Here is a 13261-nt window from a genome sequence, read left to right as displayed (position 1 = left end):
TTTCCAGTACAAACACAAAGCAATACAGAACTTCCTACCTTTTTAAGGCCTACATAAGCATTTGTTACTATTCACAATCACAGAAGATGGGAATTTTTACATCTGCCTTTGCTTGTTCATATAAATAATTCTTCTCACATAGAATCATTCCTATACACATTTTCTTTACAGAGAGAAAGACATTTGTCCAAGATATTAAAATACATCCCCAGATTTTCTTTTTAAATAATATTGGTGATAATAACAAAATTTACTTCGAATGTATTTAAACTTATTATTTCACCTATCAACAGACACTGCCAGTGAAACCCACACAATGCACTCAAAGTCATGAGCCAAGGAATCTGTTTTGTCACAGTACAGAAATAAATTGCATTACATTTCTTCATCACTTTGCAAGCTTGCTGATATTCTAATTTCTTCTTCTCTCTCCCTATTACCTCTCTGTTAAATATTCAAAGCAGGCAACAAAAGGGAGAAGGAAAAATAAGGTCAATACAGCAAATTGGAAAAAATGTAAAATGTTCCTATCCACTGTCATTTGGTTGTTACAGTTATCTTAATCAACTCAAACAGGTTCTCTGAGACATCAAATTTGATTTTACAAAGTGCTAACCCATAGCCATATTTGACTTTCCTTTGATTCCAAATGTAAAAAATAGCCTTTATCTAATGTTGGGGCATATCATCTAACTACACATGCAATTACATTTGCATTACGTGGCAGTGAAACATGGCTGAAGAGACATCTTGGATGTTATCTATGTTATTACTCAAGTGGAGAATATAATCATAAATCCTTCTCTTCCCTTCCGCCCTCCCACCTTTTTTTCTGGAAGTACACTTAAAATCTGGTTTTCAGCTTCACTGGGCCCATTACATGTGAACTTCAGTAACAAGAATGTGATATGAATACATTGAGAGAAAGCATAGACAAAAGGTATATTTTCACACTGTGGTTCAACTTAACTGTTCCTTTAATTAGCTACAACTCATTAGGCAATAAACAGAAAAACAAAGAGATTATGAATGGAAGGGCAATATTTTCTCCATAAAACAAACAAAAAACTAAACCAGATGCCTCTTTCATGAGGCTTGCCTTGCATAAATACACCCAGAAGCTTAGAAAAGATATTTTCTTGATTGAAAATTTTTGTCTAGGAAGAAAACCTGTAAACGTTATCTTGTGCAATTTCAATTAAAAGTATTTACTGCTATTGTACACTTGGGATTTTTTGATCTCAAGGATGAAGTAACAATACAGCAATGGACTGCAGATGACGAGCTTTGATCTTTTATTAGTTCTTATAACTGTGTCTTAATTTGTATTCTGCATATTCTGCACTCACCTTCACTGTTTGTCCAGCTTCAGGGCCATCCTGTAAGCAAAGGGAAAAGCCTCAGGTTAGAGGATCTAACAAGGATCACATAGGAATTCAGAAATCTTACTCAGTAATCATTTACATCAATTACACTGACTTAAATTAGTGTATTTTTCCTGAGAACCATTCAACACTAAGTTTTTGGACAAAGCTCCTTTCCGTATCAGACCCTGGCAAAGTAGGAAACTATCTCAGATCACAAAAACAACAGTATCTATTTTTCATTCTTTCAGATCATATTTTTCAGTAGCTAGCAATAGATTTCTGATCCTTGTGAACATAAAATCACATGTGGAAGTAAGAATTCAATCAAAGTATGCTTGCTTAAATTCTGATTCTAATGAATGGGCTTAGTCTCCTGGTTTGCTTTAAACAGAGTTCATTTTTGGTAGAGAGACACCCAACACAAACAGCTGAAAGGTCAGAATTTATAACATATTTACATGGCTACATCTCTCTGCTTGCAAATAAATAGCTGTGAGGAGGGATCACCTATCTCAAGCATAGGCAGTGGGTTATGTGTGGAACAGGGGACATGGCTGCTTTCTCTAGAGGTCAACCCTGCAAATGCTTCTTTGAAGGAAGACTATTTCCTGAAATACTCAAAAACAAGCACAGTGTTTGAGAATGTTTGCTGGCTTTATCCAAAGTTTTGCAGTTAACATTAACTACACTTTCCTGTTGGTTTCCTTTTTAGATTTTTCAATGGCAAATCTGGAAGACTGCAATGCAGTTATTTGGCTTCTTGGTTTTTATTACTGTTATTTAGTATTTATTGCCCCTTGAAGTTCCAATGTCCTTTTGTGATTGGACTAGGGAAAAAGGCTGAAAGCTTGATAAAACAAAGCGTTAAATCTTTCTTAGGTGACTGGTTTACAAACCTGGATAGAAAAGGTGAGCGAGGTGCCACAGAAATGTTTCTCCACCACATTTCCAACCCTTTGTGCTGTAAGAAACAAATCAGCCACTTCCTCGGGACACAGGTCATGGACACGCTCCACCGGCCGCAGGGGACAAACAAGGACATCTGAAGGTGGCAGTGTCAAGGCACAAACACAAATCTGAGTGGTCCAGGAGAAGAGTCTCAGTCCCCAGCCTGTAACCTGGTTCTGATCACCCTTGAATCACCTGAGCTCTTCCTCTCTGGTGATACAGCAAGAGCATCAAAAACATAGGGAATACAAATACAAGGAATTAGATGATGCTTTGTTTAAAATTCTTTTCCTCAAGTCCCTCAGATACGGGCAAAATGATTAAGGCTCTTGTGCTACACTGAGCCATTTAAGGGAAAGAAAAGTTTTCACAGACTCAAATTTACCATCTCAATGGAGAAATGCTGGTATTTTTCTCCTGTGAAAGTCAGAGACATTTTCTTTTGTGATTAAAAATGGGGGAAAGCCAAAGAAATTTAAGAGGGCTTTGGATGTGTGGTCTGAGACAGCAGTTTTACAATGCTTTCCCCCAAAAGTGATATATATTCTTGAAAATCTTGATCTTACATCTCTAATTTTAGGCACCTAAATATGACAAGCTGGCACTATGCTGACGAAAGCAGATCACTTATTTCTACACTACATTAATTACAATTCACAAGGAATATTCACCTGTTGTAACTATTATCTGTTTTTAAAAATACATTAAGATAATTAAGACTATTTCCTTTTAAGCGCAGTGTTCACAACCCTGTAAATATACTTTGATTTAATTCTACCTTGGTGACTGTGATTTGTGAGTCAGTGAAATTAAGCTGTAAAGTAAATAATGGGAGATGCTGCTCACAGTCATCTGATCTGTGTTCACGGTAATTAATAATTGCTATGATTCCTCGCTTGAAAGTCAATTTTGTAACATTATTAATATGGTCCAGAATTCCTAGCAGAGCCTCAGTTGTGTAGATCCAAAAAGCAAGTACTCAATTCTCATTTCAATTCCCTGCAGACAGGATTCTTTGCTGACTTACAGAATAGTATTTGCAGAACGAAGACCTTAAAGTAACCTTTAACACCACTTGAACTTTCATGAACAAAGGGTATAAAATTTTTTTTCCAATATTAAAATAAGTGTTCAAAGGACTATTTGAAGAAAATTAGGTTCCATGCCATTGTATTATAGTCATCTTTATTTTTACTGCATCTTGAAGCCTGCAGGTATTCAAGAATATTCTCTATAATCCAGGAAAGGTAACTAGGAACTGCTCTGCAGTTAACAGGTTCACAAAAAGGTTACGTCAACCTGATTGTCAAGAACCACATGAGACATTTGAAATAAGGAGAGATTAATACATGTGAAAGATCAATTATTTCCATAAGCACAGAGACAACATGTTTACATACACCAAGGTTATATTGTAGGAATCACACATATAATTCTGATAGGAGAGAAAACCAGACATTTTCTCAAAGTAAAGATGTAGCAGCAGGTTTTGATCATTTTTCAAAATCCAGATGAGGACAGACAAGTCTTTAATGGATATTTGCTAAAGTGGGAGCAGAATAGAACAAGCTCTACCTGTAGCAGCTCCCAACAGAACAAGAGAAGACTGGTCCCAGCTGTGGGTGTTAATCTGCTTTGAAAATCTGTCTCTCCAGGTTTTTTTGTACAGAGTCAGCTCTGCCACCATTACTCTCCTTTTGTTACAACTTTCGGTATTAACATTTAAGAAAGGACAAAAATATATTTAGAAAGCAGTTACTTGGAAATGAAACAATCCTGGATGGGGACAAAAACCCTAGTTTTGTGGGGTTTTAGTTCTGAAATGCTGTGTCCCTTGGTAAGTTACCGGGCATAGTAAACCCCGTGTAATTCATTTGTGCCTTCCCAGTGCATTATACAAAGCACATCCCTAAAGGATGCTCTTGGCTAAACTTGGGGCCCAAGGGAAGAGCTGTGAAGTTGCTTGGCAGACCTGATTTCCATATCAGGAATAAACGAATAGAAAAACTAATTAATTTTACTCACAAAAAGGAAATCCATGTCAACACTAAAACAGGAAAAAGGACATTTGTTTAATCTGAGTTCATTTTTCAAAAGAAGAGAAGGGAAGCTTCTACCCTTAGGGCATCTGATACTTAAGTAGATAATTATCCTTCTTCTGCAGCACTGCTTTATTATCATGGCTCAATAAACCATTTATAAATGAAGAATTTCCCCTCACTTACCTCTAGCAAAACTGCTGCTTACATTAAGACAAGTTTCCTTTTCTCCTTTAGAATTTTCCCCAGCAGTTTCTTGCCCTTTCAGACTCACACACGCCTCACCAGCAATTGTTTGTTCTCTACCTAGCTCAGGGCCACAGCTTCAATTTTTTCATTAATGATAGTTTCTACAATCTGATGTTAGCACTGTACTACTTGCCACTGCAATGGGTTGTGGGAAACATGAGCTAAACAGTTCTTGGGAAAGCTTTTGTTTCCATGGCACATTGCAGAGGGAGCGAGGGCTGGTTTGGACCAAGACAGGGCAGGTTTTTTCTTAATTTTGTCACTAATCTGCACTGTCATTTTGTAAATTCTCTGTATCTCTCTCGATCTCTCCTCTTCCACACATTATCTGTCTTATCTGCTTAGATAGCATTTGCCAGTTGCTGCAGTGGAGGCTTCTTATGAACCATGAACCTCTCTGCTCATGTGGGGCCAGCAGTGCTCCTGCAGTACCTAATGCTGCACCCATGGCATTCTGCAAAAAGGACTTGCACTTCCTCCTTACATTACCAAAACTCATTTACAACTCAAACTAGATTTTAGCTATACTTCTGTCTTTGAATTTGATAAATAATTCAAAGGCACAATCACAGACTAGAGCATCTTTGCTGAACTTTCCATCATTTCAAAATAATTCTACAAAGAATAATGATATAAATTCTGAATCAGAGCTAAATTAACATGAGAATGTAATTAGGACAACATTCAAGTTATATTTAACTATGAATATATTAAAAATGTTAGAATGAATTCATGGATTTGAAATCATTAAGAAAACAACCATCCACTGCAACTTTAAATCATGGTTTTTAACTATAATTTTTGATGCTAGGATAGATTTTAAGTTCATATCTGGTCAGATTTTAAGTTGTACACCTGCTCTATTCACCTCAGAATTCTTACTAAGTTTAAAATTAGATAAACTGTTCATTACTTTCTACAATACTTTCTGCAAACACTGCTATGAAACCGCTTCAGGTGACTACGTATTAAAAATGCAAGAGAAAGTGAGTCTGTACTTATTTTTATGTGCAATTACTCCTCAGACTGAAGCATCTACTGCCATCTGAGATGCCTCAGGGCATCCAGTTGCCACTCCAGAAGGGCAGGAGTCTCCCATATGCCCTACGTCATAATTGCCAGTCAGGTGGGAAACCTGAATCCTCTTGGGGTCTCTGAAATGGCCGAAGGTGCCTGTGTTTGGACAAGAGCCCCCACCTTAACAGAGCGGCTCAGCAGGACAAGGCGCTGCTACCCAGCACAGACATGCTGCAAGACTGATGACAGCATTCTGCCTTCAGAAAGTTTGAACTTTATGTTTCCTTTCTCTAAACACTATAATTAATAATTTTGTGATTTCTTCATTCATTCTAAACTGCTACTGACTGATGAAGTTTCTATTTTTAAGCTTTGATGTGCGCAGCTGTTATTTCCTTCAAATTCTCTGAGTCAGTCCACATCTCTAGAGCACATGCAATTTAAAATGTCAACTTCTCCATTTTAAGAGTGAAAAACCTTCACACCTTATTGTAATCTGTAACAATATGTTCTTTTAGGGACTGAGTCTGAAGAGCTGGCCAGAGTAACGACACATACACCGCAACGATTTGAGCATCGTTCTCCGCTTTATTGTTTAATTATACAAGCTTATATCTACTCTGCAAAGATTCACACCCAGTCCCTCTAGACGGCCTCTAATCCGCGGGGGAGCTGACCAGTGTGTAACTTTGCCAAGGACTTTCAGGGCTGCCTGCAGCCAGGTGTTTTCCAGGCCTGCCTGCAGACAGGGGCCTGTTCAGGGGTTTTTCCTCAGCAACCCTGGGTTGTCCAATTTTTCCAGGGGTATCATATGCCCCTGTTCCACAAGGAATACCTCTACACGTTCTGGCTCTAAATCTTGCAGAAGTCTCTCAACAGCCGTACTTCTCTCCCTAATACCCAAATATGCATACACAAATCAATACGCAAATCCTCACACACACTAAAAGCTCCATTAAATATTTGTTAAATGACTAGGAATGTCAGTATTTTTCAGATTACCAGCAGATAGTAGCCTAAAACTCTAGGTATTTTAGGGGAAGTGCATAACCACAAAGGAGCAGTAAAGCAAGAGTAGATCAGGCCCATTTTCCTCAAACTGAGCTAAAACCTAAGGATGACCTATGTTTTCAATGGAATCACTTTTACTTTTATATTGGGCACAGCAGACCACTCCCTGCATGATGTTGGGTGGGTTGTTTAATGCACCAAAGACCCTAAGCCTCCTCCATAATTCAAATTAAAAATCTGTTGGTCTATTAAGATTGTGACCTGTTTGGAAAAGTTGTGGCCAAGCAAGCACGGTTCAAATTCCTGAACAGCTGCAGCACAAGGATGCCTAACCACACATGTGCCATGTCTCAGCCCTCACCAGCCCCTTTGCACACACCTTGTAACTCTCTTTTGTTTCCCACTGCCCGTTTAGGCCATAAGAACTGGAGCCCTTTGAGAGGGGCAGTCAGAGACATTTACTGTAATGTGGTTCTGCAATGGGCACCTGGACACTGTCAAAGCCCTGCTCAACAGTGCCAAGCACAGGCACAAATTCCCCATGGACACGTGTGGATTGAAGGCTGTGCTCACCCTGGGAATTCTGGGGCAAAAGTGAGCATTTGATAACTGCATGCTGGCTTTGAGTTGATTGGACAGAGAAGGCTCAGATGCTACAAGAAAATCAAAGCTCCTGGCCAACGTCTGCATGGTGACCACTTCAAATGTAATTTTCCTTCCACTAGTACACGCAGAGTGGAGGCTGAAATTCAAAGGCTCAGTAGTAATTTTTATTTGCTTTATATGGATTTTGACTTTGAAGCTCAAATTATTGTAATTGTGTATTTAAGGCATAGGCCAGGCTTTATGTTCCCTTCAATGGGACTCCACTCAACCCCACAAAGTGCCTATTATAAATTTTCACACATAGCTATCAAGGTACAAACATTCTGTAGTTGTGAAATGTTGGAAAAATGGCCTTTGGGGGGTCAAAAAAAGAAAGAAAACCAAAAAAAAAGAAACCCCAAAGAGGTTAAAATTCCTTTTATGTGACAAGCTTTAGAACTGAACACAGCTTTTTCCTGGTTAAGTCCATTAATTTGCTATATAGAAACATACTTTCAGTTTTGACTCTTGTTTTATTCCTGAATTTGAACTTCAAACAGAACAATTCAAAGCTTTAAAAAGGAAAAAATTAAAGGCTCTCCAGGTACTGACACTGTAACAATAGGAATAACGTTCTTTTTTTATACTTTGTCTTCTTAAGGAACCACTTAAAAACATTAAAATTGACAGGTTTTCTTAACATGTGAGGCTTTAAAAGAACAAAATACAAGGGGAAAAAGGCAAAATATCTAAAAGTGAAAGGGTAATTGCTACTTTATGAAGCTCCTGGGTTTCACCAATATTGTTAGCTTTTTATATCATTTGTTATAAAACTTTTTAATTTAGGAAAATTATTTATTTTCAATGTGTAACATAGTCAGGAATTCATAGCTCACATCAGAATGGAAACACTGTTTCTGTTTCTTTAAACAATCTCCCTCTCACAAGAGGGAGTGCAAGAATCAACATCTAAAAAAACAACAACAAACCCAAAACTGCCCTCAAAAACAACCAAAGCAAAAACATATTTTAACGATGAAAAGTAGAAGTGAATAAAATCTCCAAAACTTTAAAAATACTTAAATATCTATTTTTAGCATTCTAGTTTTTTACATAAAAAGTACTTTAGTTAATAATAGAAATTTTCCTTAAAAATTTAATTTTGGGAAACACCTCAAAACAGACATTTTCATTAATATTTTGGTTTTGAGTAATTGGTTTTCATTTAAAAACTGTCCCAAACTATAATACTTATAGAGACTTAATATCAAGATTTAATATTCCTGCATGCATTTCATAAGCTTAGGTAAGCAACTTAAAGCACAGCAGCCTCTGCTCTCCCTCCAGGCTGAAAACACCCCAATCACTCACAGAGCAACCTGCAACAGGGACTCCTGCCTTGGAAATCAGGGCTGTGCTCATTTTAGGATTAATACAGATTAGATAAGATTAGATACTGCCACCATCTCTTGGTAACAGCAGGAAGAACTTGATGGACATGATAGATGGTGTCTCTGGAGCAGGAGGCTGCTCAAGGGCCAGCTCAGCCCTCATTGAGCAGGGAGGACAGTGCCTTGGGGTGGGTGCTGGGAGCTCAGGGACCAGAAGTACCAGCTGCAGAAAACTGTAATAAATCATTATTTCCAACTATTTCGTGTGTCTGTATGAAAAACCCCTTCTGCACATCCATAAGCTGATGGGAATGCAGAAATAATGCGCTGTGGGGGGCAGCGGGAGGGATTATTCTTTTCTTACACTGTTTTACATGAATTTGCATCAAGTGCCCAAAGCAGAGAGAATCACTCAGACAAAGCTTCAGGTATTAAAACTCACCACAATGTCCCCAGATTCAGCTGAGGAGTGTGGGTAGGGGTATTAAATTCATCATTGCATCTAAGCAGAAGTTTTCTTTGTTCAAAAGCTCTAATTACTAAGAGAAAGAAGTCCCAGAGCTCTGAAAAAACACAGGAGAATGCATGACTAATAAAATTAATATAACTGAAAAACAACTGCCAGTCATTTATCTTTTTTCTGCCCTTGAACAATTCTTCACATTTTGAAGGCTACGGGAGCAATTTCTCTACGTGAGGAAAACAATAATGGTTTCACAGATGCTGCCTGTAGAAGGAGTTAAGAAGAGTACACTGAAATAGCACACACACGTACATACAGAGGGCATCAAAAAGCCTTTAAAAATTAATCAAATGCATATTTTTCTTCATTACAACAACAATATGTCAAGGCACCCCTTCAGTTCCCAGTAAACCCACAGAATTAGGACAGCCATAAACCTGTAGCCATGCAAAACCTGACGTTTCCCCCAGCCCAGAACAAGCCTTATTCAGTAAGATGGAGTGACTGACTTTAGGAACGAAATCTGTAGAGGCTGCTTGGATTAAGAGAGAGCATCTAATAATAGGAAAATGTGAAGGAGAACTCTTTACTGGATTTTATATGTAGAACTTGATTTAAATATATGTTAGAGGAGTGCTTTGGTACAATATGAGAGATAGTATACCACAGAATTTGCTAGTTTGGGAAAAAACAGAGCTCTGAACAATAAGGATGATTAAGAACCAATGCAAATGTAATAAAGTTACAATAAAAACTTAAAAATTGCTTCAGACTATTAAACCCCCACACAATTTTTTTATATATTGCTCTGCCACATCTTAGCACTAATAAAAAAAGTCATTAAGATAAGACAAATTATCTAAATAATTTGATCTTGATAAGGCAGCTCTGTACATGTTTACACTAATGCAGAAGACCAGATTTATGCAATATATCAGAGAACTAGTAGTTCCAGTAGAACAGAGCAATCACTGCATATCTTTGACATGGATCTCTCCACACTATCATAAGTGCACTCTTTGAAGACCACATTGCAGCTTTTATGCAGAGGGGTTTTTATTCTACTTGATCTTCTCACCCCACTGAAACTACTTAAAATAACTTTTCATGTCAGTGAAACATGCAATAGTTCCAAGAAATGAACAATAAACATTATTTTACTTTTAAAAGTCAATACATCTAATTTGAATATAGATATGGCTTATAGTCTGAATCTTGCTAGATAGCACAGCAAAGTACAAAGTACTGCTACACAAAGTACAGTGACTCCACAAGACACAGGGCCACAGCGGGGAAATGCTGCATTCAGAACTGCTCACTTTTCATTTAAACAAGTCTGTCGTATATTTCATATTCCCTTTAAATGCCTTTAGGATGTGTCAAGTAGGTCAACTAAAAGCTCAGTTCCTCATAGCAAGTGGTATTTTACTGCAGGATTCATCTTTTTCTGCTGGCTCCTGGCCTCAGGGGCAGCCTTGGGCAGTAGCAGGTGCCTAAGTGGAACCACAGTGAGAGCAGCTGCGGAAGACTTTGTGACTCAGAAACACACTTCTGATCCAAGTCTCATTTGGTGGAAATTTATTCAAGATCTAAACTTGTCACAGGAATCATGACCACATTCTTAGAGCCACATCAAGCTTCTGATCTTGGAAGGCCCAAAAGCAATAAATAACCGGTGACCAACATGGAAATGCAGACATCCCAATCTAGAAGGATGTCATCTATGACTGCTGTGATGCTCTGAGATCTCGTAAAGAAATCCTGCTGTACAGCAACCCATTCCAGCTAAGAACTACATCCTTATTGCTCCAGATGATATATCCTTTTTCTAAATAGACGACAAAACTGGTCATAATTACATGAAGCTATCAATGCACCTATAGCAACTATAAATGTAAAAGACCACTGAAATAAACAGCCATGCCCAAAGCTGACAGCAGAGACCAAACCACATTTGGGGTGCAACAGTGAGAAAGCAGGGTTTTGGCCTAAACACTGGAGTGATGGCATTTGTCATAGCAACTGATATGTTCATTCAAAGCTGTCAGCAGTAACAAGTCTTGTCCAAATGACCTGCACCACCAGAAAACTGCACTGAATTCAATTTACCAAAATAACCCTACTGGAATGAGCAACACCTCATTTCAAACAGAGAAAGTGAGCTCATAATCCAACACCTCCACCCAAGAGTAAAAACCAACTTGTGAGAAAATGCTTCAGCATTAGATCTTAATTAAGGCTGCTGCACCATCGTATTCAAAAAAATAATGTGATCATTATGAAGCTATATACTAGCTCATGATTCAGGAGCTATAATGAGGGAATAATTAATTATTAGATATTAGTTATGACAAATTTACTTTCTTGAAATTTATTGGATGCCATATTCCAGGCAATAAGTTTTACTGGAAAGAAGATTTTACCTGGTAGAAAGATACCACAGAATGTGTTGGAAATTAAGGTTCTGTACAAACCATAAGCATTATTGACATTGTTGTCTATGGCACTTGAAAGTACAACTTTTTTTCTGTTCTGGGCATCTATGGTGGGTGACAGTAGTAAATGAATCAGATTAACATTTGGTGAATCTCCCTGGGATTTCTCTCACCTAATTTTGAAGGCAAATTGGTTTTACCAGAGAAAACCAGTGAATTTGGAACTGTGAAAAGCCAGATCTTTATTGGCAGTGTTGAAGTACTTTGCTGCTTAGGAAGTTTCATTTTTTCCTTTTCTGTTTTCACCAGAGTTATGTCAAGGAAGGTTCTGTTGGACCTGCTGCTGGAGAAGTTGGTAACAGCTCTTCTTTCTCCAAATACCTATCAATGCAGATGATCAAGAGCTTTCCATGTACTCTTTGAAGCTCTGCACTAACTTTATGTTGAGCAGCACAGAAAAAGATAAACCTGTAGTAGCACGTGGCAGACCAACTGTGCCTTCATTCCGTAAGCAATGAAGCATCAGCTGGAGGAATGCAGTACAAGATCAATTACCAGAGCATCACAGGGGACAGTGAATATGTTTGGATAACCAAGGTTTCAGGTAATTAAGGTAATTTTGAATGTAATTTATAGATAATGAGAAACATGAATAACAGGGAGTTTTGGAAAACTGAATTTGGATAATTCAGGCTATCTTACACTAAGCGTATTCCTCAAAGAATATTGTAATGTACGCTAGGATTTTCACAATTTTTAAAGGGGCTAAACCACCTGATTCCCATTAATTTCTCAGGACTGGTTTTCTGGCTGGTTCTGTTAGGGCATTCAGAAAACTGCTCCGATTACAGTCAATGGAGAGCTGCATTTTTCTTAAACTGGAAGTGCTCATGGATATTTTGCATAGTTAGTTACTGAAATTGCATCTAAAGCAACAGGACAGGCTATGCTGTTCCAGGGAACTATTCCATGAGAGTAGGATGAGCCTAAATTACTACACCCCTTGCAGGAATTCCTTAGCCCTCTGTAAAAGCATCAGCATATTTAGGAACAGTCCAAAAAATGAGAGAATCTTCTGTCTCCCTTGTGAAAGAGCTGTTCAGCACACTTGCATGACAGAGAGGCAAATCATAATATCTCTGCCCTGCAATATCACATCTTTGATGTGATAAATGTCCCAGTGTATTTTCATCAGCTCCTTTGAATGCTCAAAATTGCAAAGTCCATGATAATGGATGTGTATCTCTACTGCCTTGGCCAATGCACTGTTGAAGTGGGTGTAGTAGAGAAATGACTTTCCAAGTAAGAGAGTTGATTACTGGTTTTGTAAATGTAAATTTCTTTGCTGTTTAGCAGACTATTGAAAGCAGCCCTGTCAACATCCAAAGGAGTTCTGCAGCATTCACCAGTGCACCCCAGGGGCACTAACACCCCTCCCCCTGTCAGGGATAGGCTGTGACCTTTACAAACGTTAGTAGCTGGATGACAAGGACACTGAAAGGGTAAACGAGGGATAAGTAAGTGGGGGCTGAAAGAGGTACTTCAAAAGGAAAAGGGATAGAGCAATAGTCTCTTCTGCAGTTTTTGTCTCTGGGGATTAAAACAACGAGTGCAGCTAAGCAGGGAATCAGCCCTCACTCAGCTGCAGTAGAAAGGTAGGGTGGAAATATCAAAGACCATTTGTAGCATTTAAGCAGAGACTAAGAGGTAGCTCAACATGAAAAGAAATTATTTTAAGCCACTATTCTTTAGCTAC

General features: G+C 38.2%; 1 protein-coding gene across 6 annotated transcripts in view; it reads right to left on the bottom strand.

The window, feature by feature from the left end:
- FHIT (fragile histidine triad diadenosine triphosphatase) overlaps nucleotides 1–13261 on the bottom strand; it is a 584721-nt gene that overhangs the window by 140141 nt on the left and 431319 nt on the right. For 4 of the 6 annotated variants that reach the window (XM_048315656.1, XM_048315655.1, XM_048315657.1 and 1 more), the window contains 2 exons: nucleotides 2264–2409; nucleotides 1350–1379 (listed from right to left, as the gene is read on the bottom strand). In XM_048315656.1, coding sequence (XP_048171613.1) covers nucleotides 1350–1379; nucleotides 2264–2409 — 176 coding nt within the window. The remainder of the gene's footprint in view (nucleotides 1–1349; nucleotides 1380–2263; nucleotides 2410–13261) is intronic. The other 2 variants (XM_048315660.1, XM_048315659.1) reach the window with 1 other exon arrangement.

Source organism: Corvus hawaiiensis, chromosome 11 (genome assembly GCF_020740725.1).
Source record: "Corvus hawaiiensis isolate bCorHaw1 chromosome 11, bCorHaw1.pri.cur, whole genome shotgun sequence".
NCBI classification, from domain to species: Eukaryota; Metazoa; Chordata; class Aves; order Passeriformes; family Corvidae; genus Corvus; species Corvus hawaiiensis.
The sequence above is the reverse complement of the archived record's forward strand: the minus strand, read 5'-3'. Positions and strand labels throughout refer to the sequence as shown.